General features: G+C 48.5%; 5 protein-coding genes across 5 annotated transcripts; 3 read left to right on the top strand and 2 right to left on the bottom strand.

Moving 5' to 3' along the window:
- Positions 1-787: 787 nt before the first annotated feature.
- K444DRAFT_562799 (glycoside hydrolase family 16 protein) lies at positions 788-1,742 on the top strand (the record flags this gene model as incomplete). The annotated part of the gene is made up of 3 exons (XM_024877004.1): positions 788-819; positions 874-1,114; positions 1,179-1,742. Coding segments are annotated over exons 2-3 (804 nt in total), but the record flags the coding sequence as incomplete, so codon positions are not given.
- An 879-nt stretch (positions 1,743-2,621) lies between these two features.
- Positions 2,622-3,749, top strand: K444DRAFT_630524 (uncharacterized protein; the record flags this gene model as incomplete). The annotated part of the gene is made up of 1 exon (XM_024883224.1): positions 2,622-3,749. One exon carries the CDS (start codon positions 2,622-2,624, stop codon positions 3,747-3,749), a length of 1,128 nt encoding a protein of 375 aa, XP_024735761.1.
- A 1,346-nt stretch (positions 3,750-5,095) lies between these two features.
- K444DRAFT_664073 (uncharacterized protein) lies at positions 5,096-5,617 on the top strand (the record flags this gene model as incomplete). Its single annotated transcript, XM_024886919.1, has 2 exons — positions 5,096-5,116; positions 5,168-5,617. 2 exons carry the CDS (start codon positions 5,096-5,098, stop codon positions 5,615-5,617), a joined length of 471 nt encoding a protein of 156 aa, XP_024735760.1.
- Positions 5,618-6,034: 417 nt separating this feature from the next.
- On the bottom strand, positions 6,035-9,048 carry K444DRAFT_590776 (Cullin-domain-containing protein). Its single transcript, XM_024878164.1, has 3 exons — positions 8,230-9,048; positions 6,270-8,178; positions 6,035-6,202 (listed from the first exon to the last, which is right to left on the bottom strand). The coding sequence occupies exons 1-3, from the start codon at positions 8,848-8,850 to the stop codon at positions 6,144-6,146; spliced, it is 2,589 nt and encodes an 862-aa protein (XP_024735759.1). The 5' UTR covers positions 8,851-9,048; the 3' UTR covers positions 6,035-6,143.
- Positions 9,049-9,207: 159 nt separating this feature from the next.
- Positions 9,208-14,826, bottom strand: K444DRAFT_562793 (uncharacterized protein). The gene is made up of 6 exons (XM_024877003.1): positions 14,484-14,826; positions 13,842-14,432; positions 13,498-13,725; positions 9,970-13,446; positions 9,764-9,919; positions 9,208-9,716 (listed from the first exon to the last, which is right to left on the bottom strand). The coding sequence occupies exons 1-6, from the start codon at positions 14,665-14,667 to the stop codon at positions 9,391-9,393; spliced, it is 4,962 nt and encodes a 1,653-aa protein (XP_024735758.1). The 5' UTR covers positions 14,668-14,826; the 3' UTR covers positions 9,208-9,390.
- Positions 14,827-14,910: the final 84 nt, after the last annotated feature.

Here is a 14,910-nt window from a genome sequence, read left to right as displayed (position 1 = left end):
CAGTGCGACTCATCGAGGACTAGTGCGGTACACTCCAAAACCAGCCCTTCCAAACTTCCACCACAACAAATCTCCGCATCTCCCCATTTTCTCATCCTCCCAACCTTCTCCCCTTGCGCTTTAGACTCCACAACTCTCAAGTACATCTGCACATCTGGTAAGTCGCTTGCATGCTCTGCTGCCCCTTCCCCCCAAATGGCACGGCATTGCTGTACACGTTCCTTCCAGTTGGGTGTTGACAGCGCCCCCCGCACCTGCCCCTTCCCATCCGACCTAATACCGATCTCTTCTGCCCCTCCCTTCCCACCTTCCCTGCCAGCATTCGCGATCTCATCGATCTTTCTCCCATCCGTGTTTCCATACACGTCACTGACGAGCTCCTTCTCTTATAGAATGCCTGTGCTTCATCAGATCTGACAGCCTATGCCTTTCATCTTCGCTCGTGGTACTCATAAATCAGACTTTCCGAAGTACACCAAGATCAACTTCTGGACCGGCCATTTGATCGAGGTGTATGTTTACGATGTTGTTCGTGGTACGCTCCGCATCTTCCCGTGCTACTGCACCCACGACCTTACTCCTGATCATGTATGCCCTCAACATGCTCCTTGGTACGATCGTCTTCTCGGCCGCATCCGTTAAGGCTCTCTGCGAATGTGGCTACTCCTGGACCATCTCCACCACCTCTGGCACCACCACTTACATCGGTACCGATGTGATCGAGACGGATGCGATTCATGACAAGAACTTCCTTGATGATACCGATTGGAAGAGTCAGAATTACAACATCTCTGCCTCCGCTGCTCGTGGTCCTTATGGGTAAGCATCTTGATGGACTCTCTGTCAAAACACCCTGCTGATGCTATTTCGCAGTATGAACTTCTCCAGCGCCAACATCGTCTCCAACCCGATTGCCAACTCTTCTAACTGGACCGGCCCACCTGTCTCGAGCGGTGATCCAGGCTTTCAACTCGGCGTTGGCGCTGGTATCCCTGAAAATGGCTTTATACAAGTTGCACAGTTGAACTCGGTTCGAGAGGATCTTCTGTTTGGCACCTACCGCGCTCTGATCAAGATGACCTCTGTACCCGGTACCTGCACGTCCTTCTTCTGGGTAAGCAACTCTCTCTCGCAATCTCCCATCGCATATTGAAGACTAACGGCTAATTAATTTACAGTACTACAACGACTCCCAAGAGATCGACTTCGAGGCCCTGTCGTATCAATACAACTTCCAGAACGGCACATTTCCGATGAACCTCGTCCTTCAATCTCAGCAATCTGCTCGTCAAGGCTTCTCCTCTGCTGCGAGCGGGGACTGGAAAGTTGCCAACCTCCCTTTCGATCCAACTGACAACTTCCACGAGTACCGCATTGACTTCGTTCCTGGAAACGTAATCTACTACGGTGATGGTCAAGTCCTGGCAATTATCAACACGGCTGCGGTTCCTGTCAGCCCCGGACACTTGATATTGTCGCAATGGTCCAACGGTGATCACGGATGGTCTGCAGGTCCTCCTCTTCAGAGAGCTGTCAGCACGGTTGGCTACGTAAAGGGCTACTTCAATTCATCCGATCCTGCTCGTCAGTCAGCTGCTTCTAGGCGCTGCAAGGACCCTTCTGCCCCAGGAGCAATCTGCTCGATTTCAGACCAACTGATCGCTCCGGGTTCGCTGTTCTCCGAATTCTTCGGCGAACATCCGAACATGACCAACAATCAGACGATCTATGGCAAGAGCGAGTGCCCTCCTATGCACAACCCTTTTGCCGATGCCATCGATTCTCTTTGGCTCGGTGTGAATATTATGGTTATCTCGACCATCATCGCCATGATGTTCTGACGATAGCTTCGGCCGAAGAATCAAACCCCTCGCACTGTTGCTGAGCATGATTCTGTCTGTTCTTGAGATCGCCATCTCTCGCAACATTCACGCTCCTATTGCCTCGGGTCAACAGATTAGCTTGGCTGAACTCATTTGTGGATATCTGACTTTTCAATTCTGTGTTCTTCTGACGATGCTCACGTAACGATACCGGCAAAGCTCAACATCAATTCGCATCTGAGAGACTGGCATAATTTGGGGTGTTCTATGGTGTTCCATGTGATTTCTTTCAGGCGTTATGGTTCTTCGTGTTTTCAGATGGTTGTGGGTTGGGGGAAGCATTGGGGAGAATACCTTTCAGCAATAAGCTACGAAAGAAGAATGCATAAATGCACAATACTGCTGTTAACAGCCATAACATGATCCCAAAATAAAAGCGCTGTGAGATCTAAACCCGTGATCGAGCCTCTCGTAAAGGAATGCAGATTCCGCTAACTTAAGCGCGCCTTCCTTTTCGAGTTTCATTGCTGCAAAATACCTCAGAACCTGCGTCTTCCTCCTCCTGAATACAACAATCTAACTTCAGCATTGGAAACATCATTCAAACTCCATTCTTTGCCATTCTTTGTTGGATGCTGGTTTTGAGCACAGTTTCTCCGACATCGACTCCGAACTCAACCCTTTGATGTCTATCGCTGAGGGAGGTCTTTGTCATCACGAGATCATCTCCTATCACCGCTCGCCCTCGACAGTGACAACACTTTTCAGATCATCTCCGTTCTGAATCTCGATTCCGTCATGGAGAAACATCCCACTGGTGGAGTGGCAGGCGTGCAGGCCCCCTACGAAAACCAGCGTCCCATTCCAAAAATTGCATTGGATACTTCAATATTGACCAACAAAACTCCCGCAGTCATTTGCAAAGAAGCCCCATCTTCTATCTGCCAGCAGAGCTTCTCGAATGCTCCGCCGACGGACACTAACTCAAAGACCTCGACTTCTACAAAATATTGGTGCAATTCCTCGACTCAGCCCATGGACAAAAGCTCAAACTCCTCAACTTCGACATACTATTCTCGCCCCTTCGAAGATTCAAAAAATGAAAGACGAGTATCCATCGAAAAACTTCAGCTTGGTCCGCTGACGGAAGAAAGCGTGAACATCCTCGTCGAGTCGGACGGAATCATCAGAAACTTTCTCGTCCACACCCAGTTACTCTGCCACTTCTCGCCCTACTTTCGATCGTTCTTTGGAAAGAGAGAGCCGAAAGTCTTCACCACAGAAGTCCAGACTTCCAAGTACACCAATGAGCTGGACTTTGAAAGTCATGAAGAGGATAAAACCAAAGATGAAGGCAGGGTTGCGATTGCTATTAAGGTCAATATCCCAACTGCCAAAGTCCAGCAGGGTTTCCGTCTTCCTGGCGCGCTCGGCGATGTCAAGCACGCCGTTTTTGCCACATTTGTTGACTGGTTGTACCTTGGACCTGGAAAATTTGAGCCAAAGGATGCCAACAAGGCCAACCAGCTTCTCATCCCTTTGTGGGTCCTCGCCGGTCGTCTTGGAATATCATCCTGCCAGAATGACTGCATCGCTGCCATTGAAGACAATCGCAAGCGGAACCGCACGATCACAACAAGCATGATTGGATGGGTCTACAGCAACACAAGAGAATATGGAAAGAACAACTGCGGCCTGAAGAATCTGCTCGTAGATCAGTGTGCCCTGGCGTTGGATGAAAAGTGGCTTCTGGAGGGGATGCAACAACCTGGCTTCGCAGAGCAGTTCACTACGGAGTGTTTATTTGACATCATTGCTAGGATGAGATTTCTGCTGCGAGATTCTGGTCTTGGTGAAGGTTCATTGGCCATCTCACCAAGAAGTCGCCGATACTGGATTGAGGATGGAGAGGGAAACACAATTTGAACACGGAGGCATGGCAATGAGCAAAGCATGGAACGCATGGCATTTTTGGAGGTTGATGGGTTTTGCTTTCTTGGTTTATGATGGGCGTCTGAATAGACATCAGTGATGATGTAACTAATGTGGAGCCACTGGCTTCTTTTGATGGTGTTTTCATGGAATCAACATCACCTTCTTATACTCTCTCCCTGACAATTCTCTGATCTTCACCTTCAACAAACTTGGGAGCTTCAACTTTTCATTCGCATATCTCGGAGATGACACCGATGCAACGCCATTATGATCTTCAAACCTAAGTATTATTCGAAAGTGAAATGTCTTCATCAAACTTTTTCAGCGCTGCGGACCGGTCCGTTCCTCTCCCCATGAGTTTTGTGCACCATCCGCCTTCGAATTCCGATACCCAGCTGTATTAAACTAAGTAAAATGGCCCGGGAGACAAACATTTGTGATTTGTTGACCAGAGAGAGCGATGGCGGTAAGAGGGGCCATCTTCCAGCGGACGATTTGAGGAACTTCGAGGACAAGAGCCTGGCCTGGAACTCCTAAAACGAATGCACCATGTCCACTCCTTTCCAGAATGAGGAATTACCCACACTTTTGCCTCGACGTCGGTGAGTAATTTCAAAGTGTTTGGGGGCACTTTCTGTCTACCAGTGGAATTCGGTACCGGGTGGAGTTCGAGTCATGTTTAGAATGCAATGAAGGCATCTAACTAGAAGTACGCTAGATTCTCGAAAGCAACAGACGTATTCAGGACGCAAAGAGATCTGCTTACCTGTCTCTCCCGCTTGCCTTCCTCGCCCTCAATTTCTCCCTATTAAAACAACAACCACCTATCTAATCTTCATTTCCAAAAAGCGGATTTGATTCTTTGGCCCCTTGTTGACTCTGCCCCCTTTCTTCGGATAATTATTAATCCAAACGATTTCGCTTCGACTCGTTTAGACGGCGCGCATTAACTTTCATCCGACGTATCAACAGGTCAAATAAGAGACCCTCTTTAACAAAAAAAGCTCAAATGGTGCAGGTGGCTGCAGTCGCATAGCCACTGTAAGGTTTGTCACTAACATTTCTGTTTCCCAAGAACCACAAAAAAACTTGAAAAAACCAAAAAAATTCACCATAAAACAAACGAAAAATTTCTCGGCCCGCCTATCCGAGAGGCTGATTGAACTCTCGAAGAATCATTGATTCTTCGTGAGTCTGGCAGTAAGTACACTCTTCTTCTACCACGTAAGCGATAGCTGACCGAACCAAGCGACCCCGCCTGGGATTCCCAGCCCACACTCCGCGGCGTCGCTTGGAGGCCGCCCAAGCGGTCTCGCCTTCTCCTGGACCAAGCATGCATGCACCAGTCCCCAACGCCCGTAAGTTCACTTGCAACCACGTCACTGACCGCCTTGCTAACGATTCCTCAGCATGCTGCTGCTGCTGCTGCTCCGCCCGCACACACTCTACTTCATATCCAAATTTCAGGGTGGTGGAAGGACGGCCGGTCCACCTTCGATGGTCCCCGAGCCGAGTCAACACCGCCTTCCTCCCTTCACCCTGACAATCCCTCTCCGACCAGCCCTCCTGGCTATACTGCCCCGGACACTCCACCCAATATGGGTGCCGGCAACCAACCAGTTTATAATTACACTCTCTCAAATCTCCAGGCAATCGCCATCTTCTCTCCTCAACTTACATTCAAAATCCAACGTCAAAACCACAAAAACAAAAAAACAAAAAAACCCCAATATTTCAAAGTCCCCTACCCCCATCTGCATAGCTTGAGACTGCAGCCTACCGAAACCAAGAGCTTAACCAAACCACAATTTTTTTTGCTACTTATTCCTCTGCAGGGTGAGCAAAGCTCGCTTGAGTGAGGCAGGAGGGGAGGAGGCTCTAGCATTTTCTCTTTTGCTGTAGGCAGAAGTTGCTGCGAGGCTAGGCCAGAGTCCCATGTACCTTGAGGTCAATCGCAAGGCAGGTAAAATTTGCAAGGAAGGTGAAAATTAATACGTGAAAACAGGGCAAGGTCATATCGCGAAAGCAAATTTATATTAGGACAGAATCAAGTTGTGAAGGCAGAGCAAGATTGTAAGGTAATCTCAAAGTTTGAAGGCAAGGTCGAAGATCCGAAGGCAAGAATGAGTGGCGATGTTAAGTTCCAATGGTAAGGCAGATCAAGACCGAAGGCACAATAACAAGTGTAAGGAGGATGCGACCACAATGGAGGATTTGATCGCAAGGTAGAGTTCAATAAAAACACAACGACAGAGCAAGAGGAAGCACAAGACAGAAGGGGGAACATTCATGAGACATTTCTCATTTCTCTACCTCTTTCTAAAGATGCAATATCTTCATGTTCACTTTATAAACCCTATTACAAACCATGCAAATCCAACCTATCTATGCAACATACACATAAGTACTACCCTCGCGCTCCATGTAATCTTTATCGATCAATTCTGCTCTCGTTAGCATGGGTTGCCGGCGAAGAGAACAGGGCAAGAAAGGGGAAAGGGAAGGACTCACTGTCGATATTCTGCTTAATCTCCCCCAACTCAATCGCGCCCCTCTTCTTCGTCTGCTCAATCACCTCCGCAACGAGATTCGCATGCGTGATCGTCTTTCGACTCTTCATAATCCGCACAATCGCCGCTTGAGTCTCGTACTGTCTGTCCTGATGCACCCGCTCATGCGTCTCTTGATTTTCTTCCTTCGTTTCCTTCAACTGGATCTGATTGATCTTGATCCTATACTTGGGATCTGTGAAAGCGAGGTTCACGGTAAAGGTGTCGTCGTGATTGACCTCCCTTCCTTTGGGATGTTTTGTAAGCACACGGAACTTGGCACAGGCGAGGGATTGCAAGGTTCGCTCGAGCTCGGCGTCGACGAGGCCGGTGGAATCTTGAATGTCTTTGTAGGAGAGATTTCCGCCTTCTGCGATGTCGTTGAAGAGTACGAGAACGATGGCTTGGAAGGCGGAAACGAGAAGCTCTTTCGGTCCCTTCTTGAATTGAGCTTTGACTATGCTGTGGGCGAGAGCGTGTTTCCAGGTTAGTCTTCTGCCGGTATGCTTATGCTTATAGTGTCGATCGTATTTCTCGAGATGTTTTGAAACCTCAGGTGGAAGCTTAACAGTCACGTCGGGGTACGTTGGCCACGCCGCAGCTGACAAGACGTTGACTTGGAGGTCCATAGTTGTCTTGCTGGTATTGCTGAGGGATTGTTTGTAAGCAACCATTTCGTCCCTGGCGATCTCTTGGTCCTTGAACATTTGCTCAAGGTTGTGAGTAAAAGCAAATCCACACTCGATCTTTAACTTGGCTAGCATATTCCGTTCTGCATCTTGGCTTGCGCTGCGAGCCATCAAGAGTCGACGAGCGAGATCCTTCTTGTAGAAAGCCTCGAAAACATCTTTCCCTTCGATGAATCGGAAAAGCTCCAAGCCTTGCTCCAGTTGTCGATCAAGCTCGGCGTCCTCATCGCCGGTGCTCGCAAGACCCTGCTTCTCGGCAGCATCTCGATCCTTGGTATCGGATGTCAAAGAACGGGGAACAGCTTTTAGGCCCCCTCGAAGCAACGAATCCATGTATTTCGCAATCATCTCTCCAACCTTCGAATTACTGGTACCATATGCCAAGGTGTTCTTTTTATCGTTGATGAAGTTGCCGAAAGCTTCCCGGAGACTGTAAGAGAAGGCCTCATCTTTCTCGAATGAATCCCGAATAATCTTGTCGAGAGATTTCTTGAGCTCAAGAAGACGGACGACCATTTCATCCACTTTCTCCTTATCACTGACGATGGCCGCTCCTGCAGTCTTGATATAAATCTCGAAAGGTTCCTTGAGCTTCAGCTGCATTTTCGAGAGAGTGAGTAAATTATACAATGCCTTCATCGAATCCATTGCATTGTCTTCGATGAGGGCCGCTAGACCCTTGGGATCAAGCAGTAATGAAGACTTCTCTTCAATGAGTATCCGGTGAGCCGAATCCAGTAAACTTCTTTTAGTTGTGCTGTCGAAATTATATGTGTCGGCACGAAGAGCCTCCCGGGCCAGCAGGTTGTGCACAGCAGAGATATAGTTCCTTAACAAGGAATTGCTTCGTTCTTGTGCAAAAGTTGTGAAATACCTCGCACTCTGCTGAAGGAATTGAGGTTCGAAAGACTTCCCATAGACGCCGAAGATGTGCAGCATCAATATCGAATCTTTCAGGAGTGTTGAATCGAATAATTCTTCCTGGTTTGCTCGGTCATACGAAACAAGATCACACATTCCCTGTACCATTTTGGTGCCCAGGTTCTGCCGACCATTGCCTTTGCTCTTCGTGAATATGGTATGGCGATATTGTTGTATCCCAAGGTCTTCGAGTTGAGGAAGGTCTTTGACGTTCAAGAGATAAGATCGATCGAGATAACTGAAGATGGAGCGCAGGAGCGTCTAGGTGGTCCGTATTAGCTTCTTCATGACAAGAAAATGAGCAAATCATACCGATTGTTCGTTCCACGCCACCCAAAACCGCTGCACAGCCCGTAGAGCATCTACATTACTTGTCCCGGACTGCTTCTCAAGCTCTGGCAGGAGCTGCTTTTCGAGATAACCTTTACATCGATCCTTGAGATGCAGGAACAGTTTCTCCGCTTGCCCCCTTCGACATGTCGCCTCCACCCCCCGACACAGAACTCCTAACGGTGTGCTTGGTGGACGTTTGTTGAACACCGAGGTGAGAGCAGCATCAAGTTCCGACCACGTCCGGCCGTAGTATTCATCCACGCTCTTCGTCGAAGTAGGTCTCAGGTTCTTGATCACCAGTCTCTTCGCACCGGCGTGTGGCTGGAAATTCGATGGCGGCCGTGTCAAGTCGATGATTTTGGGCCGGGACCCTAACTCCAAAGTCTTGCTCATGTCTGCGGATCTTCCGAGATTTCCTGTGGAATGGGACGTCTTCAATCGTTTCGAGGCGTTTAATGACGCGCTGATCGGTGCTGAGAGGGGCTGCCGCGTCTCTTTCGAGCCCGCAGAGTTTATCTGGTTGTCGTTGAGCTTTCGTTTGATGGTTGGTCGGGAATGGTTAGCAATATTATCGTCAGACAGATCTCCTGGAGACTGCATCGACCTTTATTCGGCCTTCAAATACATGAAGGCGTCTTCACGGAGCAGTGGGGTATTATCTCGGGCCTCCTTTCTGGAAGGTGCAGATGAATGCAAGGCAGAGTTTGAAAGCTTCGAGGCTCCCTGGCTCGCAATTGCCCCAAGTATATCTTCAGAGTCCGTGGAAGTTGTGCTTGGTGGGGATCGGACAATGTGACGCGAACATGACGGGCTGGAGACAGGTAGTTGGCGATAACGTGCTTATCGCCGAGAAGGGCACGTATGATAACACGTGACCATGACTGGAAAGTACTTCCCCAAGGCTGCGCCTCAAGGTCAAGGAATTGGTTGCCATGGTGTGAGAATTTGATTCCACTTCACTTGCAAAGACGCAATTGCTCAATCAAATGTAGTTTATTTTATGGTATCTCATCCCAGGTCATTTTTCATCGACTTTCCTGTCATCTAGCAGAGCCAGCGCGAGACAACGTCGGATCTACCCAGACACGCCTTCCTTGGTCTATCTATTGTACAGCATCTCCTGACATAAACACAACCCACTTATGTGAACGCAGTGTATACCTTCGCCCGTTTCTTTTGATGCATTTGTTCCTCGAATTCAAGAAACTCTGTCACAGACATGAGCAACGTGAATGAGTCCGCAAGATCATCGATGCTCTGCTGGGACATCCCAGATGTATTGCCAAGGCCAGCAGACTTTTTGAGAACGGCAAGTATCGAAAGTCTGTTTTCGGAAAGAAATTTTCGACCTTGCTCGAGAGTCTGTTGATTCTGGGAGCCTCGGCTCAACACAGCTGCACAGATGACTCTCATTACGGCAGCCAACAATCGATAATGCTGATTTACGGCGTCAGGTCCCTCGATGTCTGGGGAGGTCAGCGCGTGGAAGTAAATGTAGATAGTTGAAACTCACCAACTCCAAGATCTGCATCAGTGGCAAACAAGCCAGAAACCTTGATTGAATGAAGCAATCCGGAATTCAGAATAGCTACAGCTCCAAGGCGGGTTTGCGATATTTGTAGGAGGAGTGAAAGCTTGGCGTGACAATAGGACAGTTGCATGTCGATATCTATTCTTGTTAGCGACTGGCAGCGATGGCGGACAGTGTAGGTGACATACCCTCAACAGAAGTCTCCCGCAAATCGGTCGAAATATGCTGAATAGTGTCGACAAGAATGCCAATGAAGTTGAGCCGAGCGAGGGCTTCAATCATGTACTTCGAGTTTTCTTGTCTTCCCATTTTCACCAATGCACCGAGAACAAGTAATGCCGCGATTCGACACGCAGGCTCACCAGCGTGCGCATCATCACAGACAACTTCAATGAATCGCTCTCCCGCAGTCTTGATTGTCTGGATGCCGTGTCTTCGATGTATACCTGATATGCCGGAGACATCCGACATTCCTGATAAGTAGCGATAGCTGATGTCGTAATACAATGCTTTCAATTCCACTTTTGCACCAAGTGTAATGATTGCCCTGAGAGAAACTTGGAACAGATGGAACAACCTATCGCTGACCAAGTCTCCAATATCACCTTGCTTGAACGAGTCGGAACCAAAATCCAAGCTGAAGATTAAAGCCTTCGCGAGTCTTGCCAGTTCAAGCGCTTCAGAGACCGCTTCGAGACCACTCTCTGTCCTTGGCATGATTGTCTGTAAACTTCTCAAGACGAAAGAAATCCTCGCCGTGCTGTCAAAATCTCCACTTTCAACCATCAGTAGCGTTAGCTGGACCCATGATCTGAGCACCTTTATTCGCGATGCATTCAAAATCTTGACCTGATTATCTTGAGCCATGAATTGAAGTAGTCCTTGAGCCTCAGCGTTCACATTATTTTTATCTTGTTCGTTTTCCAGTCGCCTTGCATGAGTGAGCTCCGCACAGTGTAAGAGTAGCAGTTCCTCAGCTTTTGTAAGGTCGTAGGAAGATGATAGGTCCTCGTACCTATCCAGACAAGCGTGCACATCGATATGCTTGAACCAAGTAAGTTGAGGAGGGTTTGGCGGGGCTGTAAACTCGTTCTCCATAAAGTCAAACAAATCGAAAATGGTAGCATGCTCGACTTTCTCTCCATCGTCAAGGGTAGTCGATCCTAGTAATGTTTCAAACATTCGCTGTTTCAGTGATGGGGAGTGGCTACGGGCGACCTGGCGCAGCTCAGCCGATAGATATTGAAGCACCAGTGATCTCCGACCCAGGAATTCGGAGAGACAAGATGCCGATGGAGAGGAAGTAAACGCGGGATCGGTAGCGTTCAAGCCTTGCCACAATATTTCTGGTTTGATGATCGTTTCTCTGGCGAACAGTAGAAAGAATGTATCATTGGCCTGCATTTCAGCCATTGTAATGGGAGACGAAATAGGTGATGACCAAAGTTCTCTCAATACTTGCATTCCCTTGTAGCTCAGAGACACTAGCCACGATGAGATACCTACGTCGTCTTGAGATATGGGGGTATTAAGTACCATATCCAGGATCGAGTGAAAGAGAGAAACACTGCGGCTGAAGGGACCATCTGCGTCAACACTCAGGGAATCGTTGTCACAACGAAAACCCAGAAGAAGGTGCGCTATGGTGGGTCGGCCAGGGGCGGTTCGTAGACAAGCATTGAGAAAGTCCAAAATCTGGATTTTGATGATATATGTGTCTGATTCTGGGCCTTGATTATTGTCCAGTGGAGAATCTATCTCACAGAGGAGGATTTTTGATATCGTCTCAGCATCATCGTCAAGGGCAGCGAGTGCCTTGTTTCGGTCTGACCCACGACCAAGGCCGGAGCTAGGGGATGATGACAGCTTTGGGGACGCTGAAAGTTTCTCAAGAAGCTTCAGGGATGACAGTACGAGTTTAGAGTAGCCCGTACCACAATATCGGCCCAAGTCAGAGAATATCGTGAGATGGTTCAGCACACCGTCTTCAAAACATCCAAATAACGCGTTTGAAACGGGAATCCTTCGGTAGTTTGGGACGGATTTAATCAGAGGCCGGATGATGTCCAGATATGTAGGTTGAAGGTCCAGAATTGAGCTAATAACATGGATACCGCGGAGGAGGCAGAGCATCAGGGGTGACTCTGGATTAACCCGATGCACTTCTGCCGGATCTTGATGAACGGTAGCAAATAGGGCAGCCATGATTTTGTCATTGAACATCCACTCCATCACTCTTGAGAAGGGGTGAAGAAGGACATAGTTCTGGAGATTGGATGCTCGAATAGCCGCATCAACGACTACATTTGATTGACTTGCGAAGATCACGAGGTCTTCGTTGAAAGTATCCAAACAGGTGGCGATGAAGTCCAAACAACTCAGTTGCAACAGTCTCAATTGAGCAGGCTCGTTTTGCTCTGGGGCTCGCTGTCCGAAAATTTGGCCAAGGACAAAGTCGATGTATGGATCAATGCCTGGTTGCCGGGTTGAAATCCCCAAATTTTCGGGAAATGGCAAGTCATCGCACAGGCCCGAATCATCATGGTATGGCAACACAAGAGCATGAAGTAGTTGGACGAAGGCGTTCGGTTCTTCAAAGCCTGATGCTAGTCCCTTGAGTATTGCACCCATTGAAGCAGCAGTGGTGGTAGTTGACGAAGAAGACGATGTCTTGGGCATTGTAGATCCTGGCGAGTAGCCACCAGAAATCCACACGTCAAGAGCTGTCCATAAATATTCCCCGGCATCTTTGGATTTTTGGGTGAGAAGAGACCGAAGAGTTGTGAATGCACATGCTCGGAGACGAGATGCGATGGCGCTGCTGGCGAGCTGGAAAAGTAAATCAGTGATATGAAAGGACTGGTGTTGGGCTAAGAAAGTCCTGGCTTCTGTGCTCCCGGAACAGAGTCGTGTGATCAGACGGAGATAGCATTCCAATAGGATTTCCGAGTCAGGTTCCCTTTCCACATGATCGGTTTGCGGCTTTCCAAGACGGTATGTTTGACCCTGTGGCAAAGCTGGGACGTCTCGGAGTTGTGACGAATAGAATGTCAGTTCCTTGAAAATTTGGTTCCATGTCAATGAAGTTGTCCTCCTGATTTTGCCCGTTGGCTGTGCTCCTTCATCCAATAAAAAGTGATGAGCAGCTGTAGCACACTCTTCATCTGCAGATATTGCTTGTAGCATCTCGCAAAATGCGCTGATAAGTGGAGTCGATGCCCGCTTGGAGGTCCATTGCACGAAGCCGATTAATGCACCATCAGGAGCATCCCAGAACCCTTCTAGGGCAGCCTTCGGTCGACCATCGTAAGCATATGATATAATCACTACAAATTTCTCTAAATCTGGATCATGCTCGTGATTTGGGCTAAGTTGTCGCTGTTCATCCTCGTCTTGTCGAAGTTTTCTGAGCGCATCAGGAAGATTCGTGATGAAGCTCTCGACAAAGGTCTCTAACAGTTCCATCAACACTTCTTGGAAGAAGTCAGAGAATGGGACAGAGTCGGAAGCCAAGACTGGAGCTTTTCGTTGTAGATACTGTCGTAGGCCAAGGCGAGCAGGATCGTACCATTCGACAGGCTTCACGTCTGCAGAAAGGGATAAGATGAAGTCAAACGCGCCATCTTTTAGAGCTGTCTCAAACTGCTGTGCCCGCTGGGCAGCCTCTGGAGATGCTATTAGCAGGAATTTTCATTTTGAGCGGCGGAGTAATTGACCTGGCTGAACCTGATTGTCTGGTACATTACTCTCGGAATTCTCGCCATACCATCCACTGTATTCAGCAAGCCACCAAGCCCGGAATGCAGCATGAACGTAGGGTAAAGTCCAAGGTTTGTCATCATCCTGTTGAAAGACTCTCGCATTTAATGCTCTTGCATCAGTGATATTTCCGTCAACACCGCCAAAGCGTGATATGAAGGCCGCCAGTGGTGGGAAGTAATGCACTGATGAACCTCATTAGCACAACTCGTTTCATGAGATTATCGTGAATTGGATAAAATATGTTCCCATAAATGAGAAGTGATATCGGAAGTTTTTGTCGCTTGGGGATGTCACTCACACAAGAGATTGTCGTACTTGTCTGCCCTCCTCATAGTTTCCAACACCTGATCAAAATCTGCCGCAACGGAATGGCTTTCCTTCACCAGATACACCAGAATAACTGCTAGTGACTCGTGTTGTTTGATGAGACTGACTCGCTGGTACTCCATCATTTGCAAAACCTCCACATGCTGTAATCTCTCGAGAACAGATGCGCCACTCAGCTTCTCTGCAAGCCGCTGAAGCCATAATTTGATATCGGTCATGCTCGAAAGACATCTCTGTGTATATCTCAAAGGCGGAACCCCTGGCTGGACAATATCATCCAAGATAGCTCGTAGATCGGCCCGGAGCTGATCATCCTGATTAATGTCCGCCGATAGTTGAACGATCATGCGAAGGCAATCCAAGACACATTTTCGTCGCTGATGAAATCGAACGACCGAATTCGTAAGCGCAGGCTGCCCAGAGGCATCGGTGTCCCCTTGAGCCTCCAGAAAGACACTAGCAGCATCAAGTTCGTCAAGGTCCAATTCGTCAGCGAGCTGTAGAGCGCCTTGTTGGAATTCTGCATTGATAGTGTATTCGTCACCAGAAACATCCAGCTTCCCTAATATGTCCTGATTAGTTTCGGTACGAGGCATGGGACAGAACTTCAAACCTGTTGCCAAGCTCTTCCGGCTCTGCTCGTTGCGAGGCTTCTTGTCCAACAGGTTCTTGAAGTCCCTTCGATGGGCATCGAGTTCCGCCGCCAACCGTTCAATGCTCGATAGTTGTTTCTCAGACAGAGCGACGAGATCGGAGTACAGAGCTTGCAGGCTCTCCAAGCTATTCAGCTCCGCCATTGTTGAACCCGATGTGCCGGCTCGTACAGCTGGAGAATGTTCACGAATTTACCAGCATGGAACAGCAGCGGCCCTATAAGACACACATGTGTCCTTGGTGATGTTGGTAGCTCAACCGGCGCTGCCAGACTGTGGGCGTAGGTCAAAGGCGTGAATTTACTGAACTTGTTGATTTTTTGAAGCTCGCGTGGCGCGTCCGCGTCCTCGAAATTTCTGTGGGGAAACGAGGCTGCCGCTGATCTT

The sequence above is a fragment of the Hyaloscypha bicolor genome (genome assembly GCF_002865645.1).
Source record: "Hyaloscypha bicolor E unplaced genomic scaffold K444scaffold_87, whole genome shotgun sequence".
Taxonomy (NCBI): Eukaryota; Fungi; Ascomycota; class Leotiomycetes; order Helotiales; family Hyaloscyphaceae; genus Hyaloscypha; species Hyaloscypha bicolor.
This window is presented reverse-complemented; position numbering and strand designations above follow the sequence as displayed.